The 21,168-nt window shown below is 58.5% G+C and overlaps 1 protein-coding gene across 1 annotated transcript in view; it reads left to right on the forward strand.

Annotated features, from left to right (window-relative positions):
• Positions 1-18,880, forward strand: part of EXOC3L2 (exocyst complex component 3 like 2) — a 29,508-nt gene extending 10,628 nt beyond the window's left edge. Inside the window, exons 3-13 of the mRNA XM_042968608.1 lie at positions 1,100-1,638; positions 4,773-5,406; positions 7,643-7,754; positions 8,970-9,071; positions 9,187-9,287; positions 9,510-9,620; positions 11,448-11,583; positions 14,947-15,069; positions 15,520-15,675; positions 16,445-16,566; positions 18,215-18,880. Coding sequence (XP_042824542.1) covers positions 1,116-1,638; positions 4,773-5,406; positions 7,643-7,754; positions 8,970-9,071; positions 9,187-9,287; positions 9,510-9,620; positions 11,448-11,583; positions 14,947-15,069; positions 15,520-15,675; positions 16,445-16,566; positions 18,215-18,503 — 2,409 coding nt within the window. The 5' untranslated portion in view covers positions 1,100-1,115 and the 3' untranslated portion in view covers positions 18,504-18,880. The remainder of the gene's footprint in view (positions 1-1,099; positions 1,639-4,772; positions 5,407-7,642; positions 7,755-8,969; positions 9,072-9,186; positions 9,288-9,509; positions 9,621-11,447; positions 11,584-14,946; positions 15,070-15,519; positions 15,676-16,444; positions 16,567-18,214) is intronic.
• Positions 18,881-21,168: the final 2,288 nt, after the last annotated feature.

The raw sequence follows: 21,168 nt of genomic DNA on the forward strand, positions 1-21,168 counted from the left end.
TTGGATGCTCAACCGACTGAGCCACCCAGGTGCCCCATCAAGTTCAAGTTATGGGGCATCTGGCTGGCTCAGTCTGTAGAGCGTGTGACTCTTGATCTCGGGGCTGTAAGTTCGAGCCCCACGTTGGGTGTAGAGATTACTTAAAAATAAAATCTTGGGGCCCCTGGGTGGCTCAGTCAGTTAAGTGTCTGACTCTCAGTTTCGGCTCAGGTCATGGTCTCACGATTCGTGAGGTCGAGCCCCGCCTCAGGCTCTGTGCTGGCAGCACGGAGCCTGCTTGGGATTCTGTCTCGTTCCCCCTCTCTCTGCCCCTCCCCTGCTCTCTCTCAAAATAAGTAAATAAGTTTATTTAAAAATTTGACTTTAAAGCGTACAATTCAGTGGCATTCTAGTATTCTAGTACATTCACAGTGCTGTTAACCACCCACATTATGTAGTTCCAGAACATTTTCATGTCCCAAAAGGAAACCTGTACCCATTAAGCAGCCACACCCATTAAGACCCACCCCCGTCTCCCAGTCCCCGGCCACCACTCACTTCCCTTCTGTCTCTCTGGATTTGCCTGCTCTGGACATTTCCCAGTAAGGCTTTGCTAAGGGAAAGAAGAAGGCGGGATAGAGGTGACGGGTGTGCTGGCTGGACAGGGGAGAGACGAGGCAGGTGCCCATGTGTGTGACTGGATGTCCGGGTGGACGGTGGGGCCCGAGTCCCCATGCAGTCTCTCCTCTTCGCTGGCTGTGCCGCCTTGGGACGGACCCTTCCCCTCTCTGAGCCTGTTTCCTCTTAGAGTGGGAGGGTCCACCGAGGTGATGAGCACCCAGACAGGAAGTCAGGCAGGGGAAGGGTCTGAATGCCAACGGTCAGGGTAATCAGACAGGTCTGGGCGCGAATGCTGGCTTTGTCCCTGAGTCACCGTGGGGCCTTCGGTAAGCACCTTTGCTCCTCTGAGCCTCAGTTTCCTCATCTGCCACGTGGGCATATGGTAACAGCACTAGCCTCATGGGATTAGTGACTGCTGAGACCAGTGCCTGGCACGCAGGCCCTGCGTTGCTGGGCACCCAGAGGCGTTAATTACCAACACCTCTTATGTTTTTCCCAGGTCCCTGCCCGTCAAGATGCCCATCCTGAAGAGTCTAGGGGTGGCCGACCCTAAGGTGCCCCGGGCGGGGACGCTGCCTCTGAGGTCCTCTCGGAACCCCTTTGAGGAAGTTCCGGGACTGGAAGAAGACGAGGTTGGGGAGCTGGGGAGCCTGCCCAACGGAACATCGTGTCGCCGCCGTGCCACCCTGGAGAAGCTGGCCGGCCTGGCCCCCTTCCGGCTGGGCTGGACCCCCGGCCGGCGGGCAGGCAGCCCCGGGGATGGGCAGTCCCGCTCTTTCCTGGGCCGAGTGCTGACACCAGGGATACGCAGGAGCTCAGCAGATTTTGGCCTCCTGGCCAGGCTTCAGGGGACCCGAGCCCAGGGCGACGAGGAGGTGGCTGGGGAGGCCGCCCGGAGACTGGCCTTCCTGAGACTGGGACGCGGGCCCAAGCCCCGCCGCGCCTCACTGGCTGAGAGGGTGGTGCCCGCAGGCGAGGCAGCTCCCGAGCCCCCGCCCAAGGTCCCCGAGCCCCCAAAGATGAAGGAGCCTCTGTCAGGTGAGTCGGGAGCCCCCGCCCAGCCCCCTCCCCCCAAAATCTTGATTTCTATCACCAAGCCCTCCACCCCGGATCCCTCCCACCCGCCACCTGCCGGCCTCAACCTCACCCCCATGTCCTAGCATAAGGATCATGAACTTTGGTCTCATCTCCTCTAATCCCTTCTGCACCCCCAATTTCAACCCTCCTTCCCTCCCTCCCTTCAAGTTCAGCCTCCATCCCATCTCCTTTCCACTCCTTTCCATGTAGCCACATCCAACCTTGACCTTATGCCTCTCCCCAACCTCTGTACCCCACCCCCTTCCCATCGCCAGCCCCAACCCTGGCCCCAGACTGCACCCCAACCTCCTCCTTCACCCCCAACCTCCTCTCCTTTTCCACCCCACTCTGAACCCCAAACCCAAATCCAGCCCAATCCCCCAACCCCCAGCTTCAACCTCATCCGTACCTCACGTCCAAGCCGCACCTCGAACTCCCCGCCACGCCCAGCGCCTACCTCCCACCTGCGTCTCCCCACTGCGTCCCCCACTGCCTGTCTCACTTTCTCCAGGCTGCTGTAACCTTGTCCCACAACCCCACAAACCGGGTGGCTTCAACTATAGAAATCTATTCTCTCGGTTCTGGATCCATGCCCTTTCAGACACGCATAGGGGACTCCCTCCTCGACTCTTCTGTGCCTGGTGCTTGGCTGGCCATCTTCTCGCGGTGCATGTCTGTCTCTGTGTCCAGATCTCCCCTTTGTGTAAGAACACCAGCCACGCCGTATCAGAGCCCATCCTACGACCTCGTTTTAACTTGCTCACCTCTCTGCTCATCTCTGTCTCCAGAGATGGTCCCATTCTGAGGTCCCGGGGGCTTAGGACTTCACGCGTGTTTTTTCTTGGTGATGGTGGGGGGGGGGCACAACTCAGCTCATACCCCCACCCCGTCTCTATCCTCAGCCCCAAACTACCCCAAGCCCCAGTGTCTTCTCTTCAATGCCTTTTTGAGTTTCTTTTTTTTTTTTAATTTTTTTTAACGTTTATTTATTTTTGAGACAGAGAGAGACAGAGCATGAACGGGGGAGGGGCAGAGAGAGGGAGACACAGAATCTGAAACAGGCTCCAGGCTCTGAGCCATCAGCACAGAGCCCGACGCGGGGCTCGAACTCACGGACCGCGAGATCGTGACCCGAGCCGAAGTCGGATGCTTAACTGACTGAGCCACCCAGGCGCCCTGCCTTTTTGAGTTTCTACTCCATCCTTATTCCAACCCCACTTATCCCTTTGTCCAAACACCACCTTTAACCTCATCTCTGTGCCCAAGAACTGTCAACACCCCGGGGGGCCAGCCAGTGCCCTCCCGCATGCAGGTGGCAGCCCGGTCCCCAATTTAGCCTCACGCCCAACCCCCGACCCAGGCCCATCTCAGCACCCACCTTCAACCCCAACGGCAAGCTAGTCTCTCCCCCGTCATTCTTTTTTTTTTTTTTCCATTAAAAAAAATTTTTTTTACATTTATTTATTTATTTTTGAGAGACAGAGAGAGACAGAGCCACAAGCGGGGGAGGGGCATTGAGAGAAGGAGACAGAGAATCCGAAGCAGGCTCCAGGCTCTGAGCTGTCAGCACGGAGCCCCACGCGGGGGCTCGAACCTACGAAACGTGAGATCATGACCTGAGCTGAAGTTGGACACTCAACCGACTGAGCCACTCAGGGGCCCCTCATTTTTTTTTTAACGTTTATTTTTTGTTTGTTTGTCTTGAGAGAGAGCATGCAAGTGACCATGGGGGGGGGGGAGGCGGGGGGAGAGGCAGAGAGAGAACCCCAAGCAGGCTCCAGCCTGTCAGCACAGAGCCAGAGGCAGGGCTCAAACTCATGAACCGTGAGACCACGACCTGAGCCGAGATCAAGAGTCAGAAGCTTAACTGACTAAGCCACCCGGGGAACCCCTCTCCCTTCATTCTTAATCCCTGACCCTTAATCCACCCTGACCCTGAACCCCCCCCCCTTCCCAACCTCCACCCACATTCCCGGCCCCAACTCAGGTGCGGTTTTCATCTTCAAACTCACATCCAAACCCTTCTTTCCATCCTCAGCCGTCGCTTCAATTCATCTCCGCCCCCAGTCACCGTCCCAGGCCCCAGATGTCAAACTCAGCTCCTTTCCTGTCCCCTCTAGAGATTGCACCCCAACTTCCCCCTCATCCCTTATCTCAGTCCCATCTCTGAGACTCGGGTTCGGATCCCTGGGGCTGGCTCCCTCCACCTTCATACACCCCCCTCCTCACTCCCAGACCCCCCCCCCCCGCCCCACCTCCCAACGCATGCTGCCTCAGCCCCCGGGGACCTCAGGAGAGCCCTCACTTCGCCCCACATCCTGGCCAGAAGCTATTTCAGCCCCGGCTCCCAGGGGACTGGGAGGGCACTTCAGGGAGGCGAGGAGGGGGTGACTGGAGCCCCCGCCTTCTGGAAACGGATGGGCAGAAATAGCGCTGGCCAGGAAACAAGTTTCTCTGCCAGGGAGGAAGTGGAGGGGGGTGGAGGTGTCGGGGTAACCCTGGGCCACCAGGACCCTCCCTTGGCCTTCACGGAAGGCCTCCCAACCCCATGGGGGTGTCTCTTGGGGGAGTCGGAACGCACAGCGCCAGATCACCCCCACAGCCACCCCCCCCCCACCCCCCAAAGACCCTCTCTGGTCTTGCTCTCCTCTCCCCACCTCCCGGCCTCCACCCTGCCCCTTGATCCATTGCTTCTCCACCGGCTCCCCCTACCTGGCTCAGACTGGCCTCCCTCCAGCCCTCTCATTCCCTGGATCCCTTTCTCTGGATCTGAGGCGCTTTCCCTGTCCTCGCCCCTCAAATATCCTGGGCCCTTCCCCCTATCCTCACCCACTCTCCCATACCCTGTGCCGTCCCCCGCCCCTCTCCCCTCTGCCTCGCCCCCTTCCCCCCCTTCCCCTGACTTCTCTCCCTCCTCCGCCCCTCCCCTTCCCTCCCTCACCCTGCCCCCCCCCCCCCACCCCTCGCCCGACAAACCTTCTCTCACCCACCCCTCTTCTCCCGGAACGTCCCGGGCTCCTTTCTCGGCCCCTCGCCTCCCCCTCTCCGCCCGCCCCGCGCCCTCCTCCCCCTGACCTCCCGCTCTGCCCCCACAGTGCTGGAGATCCTGAGCCTGATCCAGCAGCGCGAGCTCGCGCGAGCCGACGAGCACATCTTGGAGCTGGAGGCCGAGGAGCTGGCGTCGTCGGGGGGCGGCGCGCCCGGGCCGCCCGGGGCCGAGGGCGCGGCCGGCGGCCGCCGGGCGCGGGACGTGGCGCTGCTGTACGAGGCCCTGCAGCGCGAGCTGTGGGCGCTGGTGCGCGAGACGCTGGCGGGCCCCGGGCCGGGCGCGGGCGCCGGGGCGGGCGCCGTGGCGCAGCTGGGCCAGGTGCTGGTGCAGGAGGAGGCGGCCGACGGGCGCCGGGGGCCCGGGGCCGCCCGCCAGCTGCGCGCCCGCTGGGCCGAGGCGGTGGCGCGCGCGGCGCGGGAGCGCCTGGAGGCGGCGGCGCCCGGGGCGCCCGGGGGCCTGGCGGGGCAGCTGGAGGCGCTGCGGGCGCGGCTGCTGGAGGATATGGGCGTGGTGCGGGGCCGCCTGGCGCCCGCCTACCCCGCCGGCCTGGGCGCCTTCGGCGTCTACCTGCGCGGCTACCACGGCGCGCTCGCCGACTGGCTCGGGGCCGCCGCCCGCCGGAGGCTGCCGCTGGCCGACCGCTACGCCCTGCTGCACTGGCACAACCAGGTGTACCCCAGGTGAGGCGGGGCGGCTGCCCCCGGGGCGCGCAGATCCCGCCCCCGCTGCCCCCCCCCCCGCCCCCCGTCCGACACACGCTCCCCCGGCCCCGGCCTCGCCAGATCCTAAAGACCTTGGAACGGCCCACTCTTCAATCGTCGCCTCCGAGAACCCTCGACCCTGCCAGCCCTCACCCCCCCCCCCCCCGGGGACCCTTACGATCCGAGCGTCTGAGCGCGATCCACTCGTCCCGCGCTAGAACCCGAGCGACACGGGCCCTTCCGGTTGTGACGGGTCAGGACCCCCAGCTGACCCGCTCACCACCCTGCCCGTCCTGGAATCTGAGCCTCGCTGCCCCCCTCCGGTCCCGGAAGCTTACCATCGCATCGTTGACGGTTAAACTCTCCGAATCTTAGCAACACGGATCACACCGATCCCTGCGGTTGTAGAACTTTCACACCCCCCGCTCTTCCAGACTTAGAACCTATGGGCGCCATTGGCCCGCCCGGTTCTGAAATCTCAGCGACACTGACCATTTCTTTTTCCCCGCCACCCTTTCTTCCTTCCTTTTAAAGACTCCATTTTTTTTTTAAAAAAAAGTAATCTCTATACCCGGTGTGGGGCTTGAACCCACGACCCCGAGATCAAGACTGCATGCTCCACAGACTAAGCCAGCCAGGTGCCCACCGCTGACCACTTCAGTCCTAGAAGCCCGGGGGGCGGTGGACCCCTCCAGGCCTAGAACCTTCGCATCAATGACACTTACACTATTAGAATCTCAGTATTGTTCACCCTTCTGGTCCTAGAATTTAACACTGTTGCTCATTTTCATCTAGAACCTTTGTAGCATTGACCGCCCCCCCCCCCCAATCCTGCAACCTTAACACCACTGGTTCTTAAATACGAGGACCTTAGCACCAACATGCCTAAAATCTTAGCATCGCTGACCCTTCGAATTCTAGAACCCTTACTGCTCTCTCTTTCGATCCTAGGGCATTAGCCCTGTTGATTTTTCCAATCTGAGAACTTTAGCACGGACGCTTTCTTAAAAACTTTTTTGATGTTTATTTATTTTTGAGAGAGAAAGAGAGAGAAGAGTAGGGGAAGGGCAGAGAGAGGGAGACACAGAATCCGAAGCAGGCTCCAGGCTCTGAGCTGTCAGCGCAGAGCCCCATGCGGGGCTCGAACTCACCAACTGCGAGATCATGACATGAGCCCAAGTCAGATGCTCAATTGACTGAGCCACCCAGGTGCCGCTACACTTTCAATCCTAGAGCCTTAGCAGCAATGAGACTTCAAATCCTAAACTTTAGCCGCATCCACTCTGGATGTGGACCCACTGTGGATCCCTCCAGGGTTAGGACTGTAATCTCTTGATCCCTTGAATTCTAGAACCTTGGCATTTAGAACCTCAGCGCCATGGACTCGCCCGCTCCTAAAATTTCCTGTCAAGTGTTTGGATCCTAAAACATACCCAGTCTGGTGGCCAGGGGATGGAATATGATTAGCCATGACTGGGTCACCTACTGGTTCCAGGGACAAGGGACCTGGCCACACCCAAACCACAGGCTGGCGAGTGAGGAGGGTGGGTGGTCCCTCAAATAAAACCCTCATGCTGCCACCAGAAGAAGGGGAAGGTGACAGGTACTGACATCGACTCCCCAGATCCCATCTGGGACTCTGTATGAAGGACACGGTCACATCTCCCATGGGAGACGGAGGCAGGACGGGGAGTCCGGAAAGCTTCCTGGGCGGGAGTTAAGTTGCTTTGTAGGAAGATGGTACTTCTGGCTGAGAAAACGCCAAGAGCAAAAGCCTGGGGTGCGTGTGGGTCGTGGAGGAGGCATAAGGGGTCTGGTGGTATGGCACAGACCAGGTGTGTAAGAGTGTAGGGCCCGGGAGCGAGGGCTGGACTGGGGAGGCCTCGAAGGCGGGTGACGTGATGGGGACGAGGAGCGGAGGCAGAAGCTGGTCACGGCCGAGACTCTGCGTGCCAGCCCGTCAAGCCTGGACTTGATCCCTCCAAGTCTTGCCCGGACACCATTCATCAGGGAGCTGACTCAGACAGCTGGGGCCAGGGAGGCAACAATTCCAGAGACTTCCTTTGAGGGATGAGCAAAGCTGGCCCCTAGAGAGGAAGGGAGTGGCCCAGGGTCACAAACACACTGGGTGTGAAGGGGTGGGGGGTGGGGAGGGGTTCCGTTGCCCAGACCCCCCCTCTCACAGACCCCTCTGTCTCTTACCTCCCACTCCCAGAGAGGTCCTAGGGCTGGTGGACCTGGTGGCCCTGGAGAATGGGGAGCTGGGGCCCCTTCTGTCTCCTGGCACCCTGCGGGGCTTGGAGGATGAATGTGTCACAGACGTTAAGGTACCGGGGACTCGGGAGCCAGAGGCGCTCTGCAGGGAGGGAGGGGTCGCTTGGAGGGGGGGGCTGGGGGGGGGTCTCTCCTCTCCCCCTTTCGCTACGTCCATTTCCCTGTTCCCTTTGTGGATTTCTGAGTTCTGTCCGAAAGACACAGAAGTGTAAGCCCACGCTGATCACTTCTGCCTTATGTTCCGTGGGGTCACCCAAGCACCCAGGGGGGCACAGAGCCGATCAGCAAAGTTTCCAGACATTCCGATCCTTCGAATCCCAGAGCAGGAGTCAGTCACAGAAGCTCAGCCCGCGGTCCCAAAGACTCACAGAAGGAGGGCATGAAAGCAGTCTGTACATACAAGCGGGGCCGATGGCTAAACCTGGGTAATAACTGGCCGGGCGTAGGCACCAGTGAGGAGAGCGGTGGGGCCATAAACACCCAGCCTGGCCACGGGGCTGTCTCCCACCGGAATGCCAGTCCTGCCTCGGCCACAGAGGTCAGAATCGTAGTAACTTGAGAGCCTAGAGTCTTAGGCTGGAACATACCTAGGTTCTCAGAGTCACTGAAGGGAACATTGGACCAGGGAATCAGACATGTGTCAACCTCAGAATCCCAGACCCTTGGAATTCTTGAATCACAGAATCTGACTCTCTTGAAGAAAATTTTTTTTTAAATTTTTATTTATTTATTTTTGAGAGAGAGAGAGAGAGAGAGCTGAGCAGGGGAGAGGCAGAGAGAGAGAGAGAGAGAGAGAGAGAGAGACACAGAATCCAAAGCAGGCTCCAGGCTCCCAGCTGTCCGCACAGAGCCCGACGCGGGGCTCGAACCCATGAAACCGTGGGATCATGACCTGAGCCGAAGTCGGTTGCTTCACCGACTGAGCCACCCGGGTGCCCCTCGAACAAATTGTTTTTGCAGAACCTGGGGACCAGAGTCTTAGGACCGTCAAATAATGACAGAATAGACCCTCAAACTCCCTGGCTGTCAGATGGGTGAAACTTAAAACTATAGCCTCTTAATATGAAGCTCCAAATCATAAGGACGCAAGGGGCTGGGGAGGTTTTGTGGTCCAGCCTCCCTCCTTGGAGTAACCTTGACAAGCTCAGGGGTGGGACCCAGATCGGCCTGGGCTAAGAGGTGGGAGCCATGGAGGGGAGAAAAGGAGGGACAGGCTTCCAGGCACCCCCTGACTCCTGCATTTCCCCCCTGCAACCTCCCGGCTCCAGGCTCAGACTCGGGCAGCCCTGCTTCGGGTCCTACAGGAGAACGAGGAGCACTGGGGGAGCACGGAGGAGCAGCCCAGCAGCCTGGCGCAGGATGTGTGTGAGGTAGGGGGTGGGGAAGAGGAAGGAGAATCTGTTCTCCAGCGGCCCCCCCCCCCGGGGGCGGGAAGGTAAGACCTCCCCCCTCCTCACCCCTTCTCCTCTCCTGGGGACCGTGTAGTTGCTGGAAGAACATACGGAACGAGCACCCCGCATCAGCCAAGAGTTTGGGGAGCGGATGGCCCACTGCTGCCTGGGGGGGCTGGCAGAATTCCTGCAGAGGTATGGAGGGCTGGGGCGGGGCAGGGGTGCAGGGCGGGACGGAGGCATCGGTAGCCGCGATCCAGCAGAGAGAGGAGAGACGAAAGGCAATCCAGTAAGGATGGGCAGGGGCGCTTCAGTGAGGGTCACGGGCTTTGTTGGGCTGTCCAGCAAGGGGACCCTCCTCAGGCCGGGTGCTCCGTCTGTCACGTGTCATCCCTTTCTCCCCCCCCCCCCCACTAGCTTCCAGCAGCGGGTGGAGCGATTCCATGAGAATCCAGGAGTTCGGGAGTTGCTACCCGACAGGTACATCAGTAGGACCATCTCCCTGGTCAACTGCGGGCCCCCCTTGAGGTGAGAGCACCCAGTGTGTGGGGGAGAGGATCAGTCCCGGGGACAAGCTGAACTGGGGTGCCCGGGGCCCTGGGTGGGGATCACAGAGCTGGCCCAGAGACACGGGCACGTGGGGGCCTTAGAAACATCAAACCTTGGGGGGGGTCCTAGAAAGAATCTTACCATCACAGAGCACTAGAATTATGGAGAAATCAGAATATTGAGGTGCTGTAATTAACACGCACCTAGAAGAAAGACTCAAACACTCTAAGAATTACAGATCTTTTTTTTCTTTTTTTATCGTATTTTCCCTTTTTTATTAATGTATTTTCAATGCATTTTCAAAATCGGTGATGTATTTACATGCTTCATAATTCAAGGCACACTCGGGCACACCGTGAAAAGCCTCGCGCCTATACGGCCCCCACCTTCCTTACTGCTAGAGTCTGTCGTATCTTTGCAGGACATTTACCAGTAAATATGTGTAAATAAGGGTATGTGTGCATTTGCATACTTCATGCATATATATACACATGCATATGCATATTTTGTGCATATCCATACACATATTTCATATATATATTTCATATACAAGTAAATATATTTCACTAATGTGAATACATATTATTCCTTTTCCTTTAGGAACATTTTTTTCATGTTTATTTATTTTTGAGACAGCGAGTGAGCAGGGGAGGGGCAGAGAGAGTGAGGGAGACACAGAATCCGAACCAGGCTCCAGGCTCCGAGCTGCCAGCACAGAGCCCAATGCGGGGCTCGAACTCACAAACCATGAGATCATGACCTGAGCCGAAATCGGATGCTTAACCAACTGAGCCACCCAGGCGCCCCTCTTTTTTTTTTTTTAAGCTTCTATTCTTTTTTTTTCATTATTTTTTTAATGTTTATTTATTCTGGAGAGAGACAGAGAGAGACAGAGTGTGAGTGGGGAAGGGGCAGAGAGGGAGGGAGACACGGAATCAGAAGCAGACTCCAGGCTCTGAGCTGTCGGCACAGAGCCTGATGTGGGGCTCGAACTAACTCACAAACCATAAGCTCACGACCTGAGTGGAAGTTAGATGCTTAACCAACTGAGCCACCCAGGTGCCCCTAAAGCTTTTATTTTCAAGTAATGTCTACACCCAATGTGGGGCTCGTAGGATCAAGAGCCTAATGCTCTACCGACTGAGCCAGCCAGGCCCCCCTTATTCCTTTTCCTTAAAAAGAAAAATATGCAAATGGTAGAATATTGAACACGCTTCTGTGCCTTTCCCCCTTAACAGCTTGGAGATCTTTCTGTGAGCTTTTGGAGTGACCACTTTTCCTTTGCAACACGTGAACTGCAGTCCACGTTTTGCATGTTCGATCATTTATTTAATCTGTCCCCAGTGAATGGAGAGTTGGCTCCACCCTGTTGCACAGAAAAAACGTGGCACGCCTGTCAATTCCCACAGACGTGGGGACTCTGAGGGACACAGTCCCAGAAGGGGGCCCGCTGGGATTTGGCCAGAAAATGCCACATTGCTCTCAGACCGGGTTACTGCCCTTTTAATGACGGAGGGATCATGGTTGCAATGAGAGAAAATGAGAAGGGTAGAATCTTAGAATTCTAGATGTTTAGAATCACGTTCCACGGAGCTTCCACACACACCCTCCCCCCAGCCTCCCAGACATCCCCTGATATTTGTCACCCCCCAGACTCTCCCCAGAGCCCCTGACTCTCCCCAGCTCCCCATCGGACCTGTCACCTCGGTGCTCACAAAATAGAGTCCATCTGAGAAGGCAGAGGGGTCCAAGCAGTTGAGCTGAATATTGGGGCTCCTTGACTTTTGGCTCCTCTGATCCACACAGGGCTCTGGCAGAGCGCCTGGTGCGGGTGGGACCCCCCGAGAGCGAGCCGGCCCGGGAAGCCGCAGCCAGCGCTCTGGACCGCGTGACCCGCCTCTGCCACCGTGTCCTGGCTGACCTGCTTTTCCAAGAGCTGCAGGTGAGTGAGGCAGGGGGCTGGGGTAGGGCCTGTGCCAGGAGAGGGGAGCACCCCCCCCCCGCAACCTGCAGTTCCTTTAAGCCCATGACTCGGTGTTTGGGAAGCACGCGGGGGTGGGGGGGTGATGGCCTGTTTGGGCCATTTGTAGGGGGGCAAAAGGGGGTGGAGGAAGGAAGAGGGGAGAATACAGTCAAGGGAAGGATGAAGAGCCACCAGCAGAAGGGGTCTTGGGGATCAGGTGGAGCCCCTCCCCACTGAGGCCCCCCAGATCCCTGCCCGGCCTCTCCTAGACCCTGGAGCCCAGGTTACCCCTGGCTCCTGTGCGCGCCCAGAAGGGGCTGGGGTCAGAAGTGGGTGAGAGTATGTGGGGAGGGTGGTGGAGTACCTGGGAATGAGACAGAGGTGTGTGTATCCCTGGTTATAGTGCACGCTCAATCTATGTCGTACATCCGATCATCTCCCTCCTCTGCTCAGAACCCTCCATGGCTCCCAGCTCATTCAGGGCAAGAGCCAAAGTCCTGGCTGTGGCCCCCAAGGCCCTGGATGGTCTGACCCTTTCCTCTCCCTCTCTGACCCCCCCTTCTCCCACTGTCCTCCTCACTTACTCCACTCTGGCCATACCAGCCCCCTTGCTATTCCTTAACAAGACATAGTCCAGCCTCAGGACCTTTGCACTTGCTGTTTGCTCTGTTTGGACCGCTCTCCTCCCCAGTAGCCCCATTGCCCCCTCCCTCACTTCTTTCAAGTCTTGATCCAGATGTCACCTTCTCAGTGAGACCTCCTCCGACTGCCCTATTTAAAATAGAAGCCCCGGAGGTGCCTGGGGGGGGGGCTTAGTCAGTTAAACCTCCCACTTCAGCTCAGGTCATGATCTCGTGGTTCACGAGTTCAAGTCCCGCCTCGGGCTCTGTGCTGACGGCTCGGAGCCTGGAGCCTGCTTCCGATTCTGTGTCTCCCTCTCTCTCTGCCTCTCCCCTGCTCATATTCTCTGTCTCTCAAAAATAAATAAATATTTAAAAAATAATAAAATAGAAGCCCCGAGAGGAGACTCCCTTCCCCAATCCCTGCTGAGTTTCCCTCCAACCAAGCACTTAGGGCCACCTGCTCTGTTACCGCCTTTGTTTTTTGTTTTTTTTTTCCCTCTCCCCAATCCAGCTCCTCCCCACCCCCCCCCCCCCGGAATGTGAGCTTCTCCAGGGCAGGATTTGTCGGAATGTTTCTAAAATAACTTTTTATTATGGAAAATTTCAAACATACACAAAAAGTAGGCAGAATGACAGAATGACCTCCCGTGGAGCAGCTCCAGCAAATATCAGCTCCAGGCCAATCTTGTGTCGCCTTTCTCCACAACCCCCCCCCCTCGCCCCCGCCACATCCTGTCATCACCCATCAACATTGCAGCCCGCATCTCCAAAAGATAAGAAATCCTTCTTAAACAAACATAACCACGGTGCCGTTTTCATACCCAACCAAGGGAACGATAATTCCTTAAAATCGCCAAATATCAGATCGGCATTATGATTCCCCTGACCTGCTCGCGATGATCAAATCCTCAAGAGTTTTGTTTGTCTCATTCTGCACCGCGTGTCCCCAAGCCTCCTCCACGTGTCCCCAGCGACCCAGCTGAGCCACAGGAAGGGGGCGGGGGGGGGGGTTGTTAAATGACTAGACGGACAAGTGTGTGCATGAACGTGAGCGAGTGGGGGCCTTATGGGGGTGCTGGGAAGGGGTACAGTCTTTGTTCCAGCAGTGGCTGCACTGCTTCTGAGGAGGGGGACCTTGGGCCAGTTGCTTGCCCTCTTGGGGTTTCTGTTCGCTCATCTGGAAAATGGGCACAGGTGGCTGGTGGCCGGAAGGAGGCAATAAGATTGTGGCCATACGGTGCTTAGTTGGGTCCCAGCCCACGGGCACTGGCTGATATCTCGGTAAAAATACAGGGTTCATAGGGGCGCCCGGGTGGCTCAGTCCGTTAAGCATTCGACTGCGGCTCAGGTCACGATCTCACGGTCTGTGAGTTCGAGCCCCGCGTCGGGCTCTTTGCTGACAGCTTGGAGCCTGGGGCCTGCTTTGGATTCTGTGTCTCCCTCTCTCTCTCTGCCCCTCCCCTGTTCATGCTCTGTCTCCCTCAGTCTCAAAAATAAATAAACATTAAAAAATTAAAAACACATACAGGGTTCATGGCAACAGTGACAGGCCCTGAACCAAGAGCGTCAGCTCATCTAATTCACACCTGCTTTTCAACACAAGGCCCCACTCCTGGAGGTTCACGCGGCCAGGCTACTGTTCGCAGTAGGTGTGGGGCAGAGTGGGATAGGACCTACTTCAGTTCAGGCCCCCTGGACACTGACCCCCCCATGTCCCCGGGGACCTCACGTTCCCCAGGATCTACCCAGCCCACGGCGTCTCCCCCTCGCTGCCCCCAGATCCACTTCAGGGACTGTCCTGCTGCTGGTCCCACCTCTTAGGTCACTTGCAGGTGCCTCCCTCCCCTCCCCCCCCCCCCCCCCCCCCAGAAATTGTACGAATCCTACTATCCGGGTCCTGCATTCCCCCTCCTCACCCCTCTCATCCGCTTCTTTCCCTCTTTCTTCTCTTTTGAGCCCCCCCCCACCCCGTTTCTGCTTCAGCCTTGCCCCTCCCATCAAGATCTCGGTAATGCACAAGCCTGACCTGCTCCTTCTCCTGCTCAGAACCTGCCATGGCTCCCCAGTGCCCTCAGGAGGAAGCTGGGGCTCCTCACAGCCCTGTTTGCTCCAGCCCCATCCCACCCCCATCCCCCTGTCACGAGTTCTAGCTTCAAGAGTCTGTGGAACCCATCAGTCACACAGGACGCCCTTGCCTAGAAGAGCCCGAGCTTGGTTTGCTGCTCTGATGTTGCTGTGTTGAAGTTCTTCATAATTTTGAACGAGAGCCTTCCATTTTCATTCTGCGCTGGGCCCCTCAAGTATATGGAGCTTGCCAGCCACAGGAACACCTTCTTTCTGATCCACTGACCCCAAAGCCCGTCTGAAATCTGAGCCGCCTTCACACTGGCTCCTCCCGCCGATTGAGCCACTCCCTCTCCCACCCCTCACCTCCAGCCTCTGTCCCCAGCTCTGGTGTCCTCTCCTCCAGGAAGCCCTCCTTGACTCTCTCCGCTGACTCAGGCATCCCCTCTGGGCTTCCTAAACTCCTGGGTTCCCGCCTCCCTGCCCTGACCACTCTGGGTCCATCACTGGGGACGGTCTGTCCCCCTCCCCGGACTGTGAGCCGGGGAGGGCACCGTTCAGAACCGGTTCAGCTCCCATCTGTTGAACTGGTAAGTGAAGAAAGACGGTGGCAGGGAGGAGGGCTAAAACCATCTCCCCCTTCCGTCGCACCCAGCCCCACTTCAACAAGCTGATGCGCAGGAAGTGGCTGAACAGCCCGGAGGCCCTGGATGGCATCGTGGGCACGCTGGGCGCTCAGGCCCTGGCACTGCGCAGGATGCAGGATGAGCCTTACCAGGTGCGCGGGCTGGTGGGGGGGAGGGGGGAGAGGAGGGGCGGGAGCGCTCCGCTGGGGGAGACGCGTTCAAGGTGCAGAGCCACTCGCTCAGAGTGGGATAGGCGGCGCTGGCGCGGAGGCGCATCCGCGGGCACGTAGGCTGGGGTGCGCCCAGAGTGGGGGCCTCTGGGAGGTGGGGCTCCCGGGGGGGCTGGGCTGGGCCGGCAGGGGGTGCCGGCGAGCTGATGAGGGGGCAGAGGAGGGTATCATCGGGCAGGACTTGGGGTCACCCGTTGGGAGTCGGAAGGGCTGCCTGGGGGGCCGGGGGGGGGGGGGCTAAGAGGGGGTGTGGCGCCCTGTGGGCGGGGGAGGGGTTCCCGTTGGGTGCCCGGAGTGGGCGCGGGGCGCGTGGAGAGCGGGGGAAGGGGTCACCGGCTGCTCACAAGCCCTCGCGTCTCCCCCGGTCCCCAGGCGCTGGTGGCCGAGCTGCACCGACGGGCGCTGGTGGAGTATGTGCGGCCCCTGCTCCGCGGACGCCTGCGCTGCCGCTCGGCGCGGACCCGCAGCCGCGTGGCCGGGAGGCTCCGGGAGGACGCGGCCCAGTTGCAGAGGCTCTTCAGGCGGCTGGTCAGTGCGGCCCCGGGGGTAGGGGTGGGGGTGGGGGGGCTCCAAAAAACCTGGCCTCGCGAGAATCCTCCCGCCCCCTCCCCCCCCCCACCCGCTAGCCGGGGCGGGGCCTTAGCATAAAGCCGTCGTCCAACTTTCAGCCCACGGTGAACACTTTGATCCTTGTCCTCCTCGCGTAAAAGTCGGCTTTCTCACGGTGGGTTGCTCGCCTCCGGGCGCAAACCGGAATCCGGTCCCCTGTGCGTGGGGTGCGGATTGGGTCACTTAAGTCCTGTGAAGGGCTTGGGACCCCACCTGGCACAGAGGTAGAGTTCCGGAAACGTCAGCTGTTCTCACGAGCACAGACAGAGGCTCAGCGCAGCCGGAACTCAGAATCCTGGCGTTCCCAAATCCAAGAGTTCCAAATTGCCCCCTCTTTAATTTGTACCCCGTTGCAACCAGCAGGAGCTCAGCAGCGGGGGCGGGGGGGGGGCGTGCGTCATTTTATTAAGAACGCAGAGAGACCCCATGTACGCGTCCTCCAGGTTCCCCTAAGGGTAACGTTTTGCAAAATCCTAGGGCTAGGCTTTGAGGGGTGTCCCCGAGCCCCCCCAATTATCCGCAAACCTGGGAGTAGATGTATTATGGATTTTTCTTCCAATTGCCCAAGCTTCCAGATAACCCGCCCCTGCCCCCCTTTACAGACGAGAAGACTGAGGCCCGGAGGGGTGTGGTTTACTGGGAGGGGGACCTGGGGCCGGAGTGTGAGCCTGGGGCCTCCCCCTTGCAGGAGTCCCAGGCCTCGTGGCTGGACGCCGTGGTGCCGCACTTGGCCGAAATCCTGCAGCTGGAAGACACGCCCAGCATCCAGGTGGAGGTGGGGGTGCTGGTGCGGGACTACCCAGACATCAGGTGAGGGTCCCCCCACCCCACGCCCGCGCCCGCCCGGCTCGTTTTTTGCGCGCGCCGCCGCCAGGCCGAGGACTGTCCGGGCCCTGGCATCCGTCCCCGCGTTTCCTGCTCTTGGGGCGGCGAGCGTGTCTGACGGCCGTTTCCTGCTGGAACCAGGGCATTATTAATACGATTTCCCTCCTTCTCCTGCCGCCGCCGCCGCCACCAGGGCTCGCAAACAAACAGGCAGTCACAGGAAGCCCAGGGCAGGGGGGCGCGGGGCCGCCGGCGGCAGGAAGGGCCAGCCCAGCCTGGGAGCCGCGGGGGACACGGGGACACGCACGGGCACACGGGCGCGCACGCACTGGGACGGCGGCAGGCGCCGCTCAGATCCCGGTGGACCATTTCCTTTCTGGGTGACCCTCTCTGAGCCTCGGTTTCCTCACCACGTCCATGGGGGATAACAGGACTCTTTTCCTAGGATTGGGGGGGGGGCGGAATTCTTCGTCATCAGTCCATCCTCCTTCTCGTCATCCACGGTGACCGCACTACCAATTCCCGATTCTTATTTATGAGCCCTGATGTCAGACCTGAGAAAGCATGTTACACACCCACTCAATCAGTAAGGCCTATAATAAGAGTTATTTTAGCAAATTATATGCAAGTAAAAGGCAGCGCTGTTCTAAATGCTTGGCGTCATCTGAGGCAGGCAGAAATTAAGGAGATTGCCCTAAATGCCACAGCTAGCAAAGCTGGGGACTTGACGCCCCCCCTCCCCCCCTCCCCGTGGCAGGCCGTCTCTAAAGCTGGTGCACCTGACCACCCATCGCCACACCGCCCCCTGTGAATGTGGATGGTGGTGGTCGTGCAAGGCTCTTCTGTGTAGTGGGGGGGGGGAGGTTACCCCTGCGCCCCAGGGAGTGAGGCCTCCGCTGGGTTTAGGCTCCAAGGTTGAGAGCTTGGGGTGAAGGGAGCCACCAGTCCAGGACGGTTAGTTCTGACTCTGGGGACAGGGGGGGGGGGGGGCGGCTGGAGGGAAGACGCCTGAGCTGTGTTGAAGCGGGGTAGCACGGAGGCCCGGGAGCTCTGTTTGAAATGAAGGTTCTGGAAATGACTATTGGGTTCAGGGTCTCGTGTGGAAATGTGATGGTTCCTAGCTTTGGGCATGGGCTCGGGAACTGCAGCGGTGGAGAAGCTTCCAGACCTGGCCCTGGTGGGTGGGGGGGGCGAGGTGAGGGTCCTGACCAGGGTCGTGGGTGAGCACTTCCGGGTTAGGTGGGAGCGATGGGGGTGGGGGTGGGGGCGCTGTTTGAGGGGCAAGGGAGGGTGGATTTAGGGTTGGTGTAGATTCCAGAGCTGATACAGGTGTGAGGGGACCAGAAGGACATCCAGGAGGTGCCTGAACTGAGTTGGGGCTGAAGATTGGGTTTAGAGGTGAGGGTTCTGGAATGAGCTAGGAGCGGAAGGATTTGGAAATGGTTGGAAGGGAAGTTTTGGAGGATAGTGCCGGCAGGAGGGGAGACTGGGGGCTGGGGCGGGGGAGGGACCTGGAGGGCTGCAAAAGGGCTCCAGAGCTAAGGTAGGTTCTGGAACAGACGAGGTTCACAGGTGGGCCCGTGTGCGTCTGGCACAGAGGACCCCATGCACGTGTCCCTTCCTCTGTCCCCAGGCGGAAGCACGTGGCAGCCCTCCTGGACATCCGTGGCCTGCACAACACAGCCGCCCGCCAGGAGATCCTGGCCGTGGCCCGGGACCTGGAACTGTCTGAGGGGGGAGCCCTGTCACCCCCTCGGGACCGCGCCTTCTTCTCAGACATCTCCGTGCCCCGCCCACCTTTCTGCCTCGGCCTCCCTCTCTTCCTGGGCCGCCTTCCCCTCTCCCGGCTGACCAGGCCCGGTCTGGCCTGCCTGCCCCGGCTTCGGCCTCCGTTTCCATCACGGCCCCCGACCCAACGCTGAGACTCTCCCAGCCCGCTCCCACCTCAGTGCCCCCCATCTTTGCTGCTGACAAACCGTTCTCCTGTAGGGCCCCCTCTCGACTCCCTGCCTGGGACCACAGACGACCTAGGATGGAGAGATCTTCAGAGGCCTTTGGGGCCACCCCTACGCTCCCTGCGTAGAAGAGAAACAGGCCGGAGGGACCAAGGACTTTCCCAAGGCCACGAAACTCAAGCTCAGCACCAGCTCCCAGCCCAGCGTGTGCTGGGTGGCGTTTTGGAAGGCTCTCGAGAAGTGTCCCAGGCCCCCCCTTTTCCCCTCACCTCAAGGTCTGGCCCCAGTCCAATGTATTAAGGAATGTACGATACTTAGAATAAAGAGGTTTCTATTTAACACAAGGAAGGGCTGAGTCCCCAGCGTGTGGGGGAGGAAGGACCGGGGGCAGGGCCCAGGGCCAAGGGCTTCTCACACGCCCAAGGCTGGGCTGGGGTCCAACTCCTGGGCAGGGCAGTGGAGGCTGCGGGAGGCCCCGGAGGGCAGAAGCAGGCAAGCCATCCCATTTACCCCGAGTCCCCAGGCTGCGTGACTCCGTCGCGAGGCCCTCGGATGCTCTCAGCCAGGGTCCCTCATTTTGTCAATCCTGACATGCCTGTCCTTCATTTCTGGGCCTGGCGGCTCCACCTTGGCACACCCCACCCCCCTCCATCCATCCTTAGCCCGGAATCTATGTCAGGAGAGGAAGGAGGTTGGGGGCAGGGCCGGCGGCATCCAGGGCGCCCTCCTGGGTTGATGCAGGAAAATCTCAGGGTGGGAAAAATTCCAGCGTCTCACCCCCAGCCCCTCCGGATCCTGGTCCCCACCGAGACCTTGAGGTCACCTCCCTGCTGACCCCTGCCCCTCCGGCCTGTTGGACAGCCTGTGATGGATGCTTCCTGGTGTGTGTGTGTGTGTGTGTGTGCGTGCGCACGCGTGCACTTTTTTTTTTTTTTTTCCTGAGAAGTGGGAAGGAGGAGGCAGCCAGGGGTCAGCTTTGGGCCTGGGGTAGGAACCTCACCCACGTGTGAACTCAGGAAGGTGGGGACTGAAGACTCTTGGAGCCTCGGGGCTGTGTGACCTTGGGCAGGAAGCTGCCCCTCTCTGGGGAAATGCTTAACCTCTCTTTGCCCAGGACGAGGTGAGATATCCAGAGGCTGTCCCCGCCTCCTTCCCACTCCTGAGAGAACACTTTCAATGTCACTGATGCACAGAGAGAGGAGTTGAGGAGTGAATGACGGGTTGCAGTTTTCGCTCACGTTCACGAAGGATGTATTCACCTCCGTGAGGTGGCGTTCTTTCCAGATTTGGGTTCCCCATTTAAAAACAGCTTTGTGGAAGGGCGCCTGGGGTCAGGGGTCAGCAGGGAGGTGACCGCAAGGTCTCCGCGGGGACCTGGATCCGGAGAGGCTGGGGGTGAGACGCTAGACTTTTTCCCACCCTGAGATTTTCCTCAGTCGGTTGAGCGACCGACTCAGGCTCAGGTCGCAATCTCACAGTCAGTGAGTTCGAGCCCCGTGTGGGGCTCTGTGCCGACAGCTCGGACCCTGGAGCCTGCTTCAGATTCTGTGTCTCCCTCTCTCTCTGCCCCTCCCCATTTCTCTCTCTCTCTCTCTCTCTCTCTCAAAAATAAATAACGTTATCATATAAACTTCTAAAGCAAACACTAAAAGAACAAAGCAGAGTTCTAGCTAATAAACCTACAGAGAAGATAAAACGGAATCATAAAAAAACACCCAATCCAAATAAAGGTGGAAAAAGGGAACGAGGATGCCATGAGACAGATTTTTTTAAAAGTCAAGACGACAGGGGCGCCTGGGTGGCTCAGTCGGTTAAGCGTCCGACTTCGGCTCAGGTCACGATGTCACAGTCCATGGGCTGGAGCCCCACATCGGGCTCTGTGCCGACAGCTCAGAGCCTGGAGCCTGCTTCGGATTCTGTCTCTCTCTCTCTCTGCCCCTCCCCTGCTCACGCTCTGTCTCTCTCTCTCAAAAACAAATAAACATTAAAAATTTTTTAGAAATATTAAGTAATCTCTACACCCAACATGGGTCTTGAATTCACGACCTTGAGATCAGGATCCTTGGACTGAGCCAACTAGGTGCCCCTAAACTTCCTCAACTTAATAAAAGTCATCTACAGGGGCGCCTGGGTGGCGCAGTCGGTTAAGCGTCCGACTTCAGCCAGGTCACGATCTCGCGGTCTGTGAGTTCGAGCCCCGTGTCGGGCTCTGGGCTGATGGCTCGGAGCCTGGAGCCTGTTTCCGATTCTGTGTGTCTCCCTCTCTCTCTGCCCCTCCCCTGTTCATGCTCTGTCTCTCTCTGTCCCAAAAATAAATAAAAAACATTGAAAAAAAAAAATAAAAGTCATCTACAAAGATCTCCACTAACATTTTACTTGCTGGCGAAAGACTGATCACTCTCTCTGGGGTCAGGAATAGGATAAGAGCGTCTACAGGCACACTTTTATTAAATATTGTAACAGATCCTGACCAGGGCAATAAGGCAGGAAAAAGGAAATAAAAGGGAATAGATTGGAAAAGAAGTAAAATTCCATTTGTGGATGACATGATTATGTAGATAGAAAATCCTAACTGTTCTAGCAAAAAAACAAAACAAACAAAACACACACACACACACACACACAAAAAACC

Source organism: Panthera tigris, chromosome E2, assembly GCF_018350195.1.
Source record: "Panthera tigris isolate Pti1 chromosome E2, P.tigris_Pti1_mat1.1, whole genome shotgun sequence".
Lineage (NCBI taxonomy): Eukaryota > Metazoa > Chordata > Mammalia > Carnivora > Felidae > Panthera > Panthera tigris.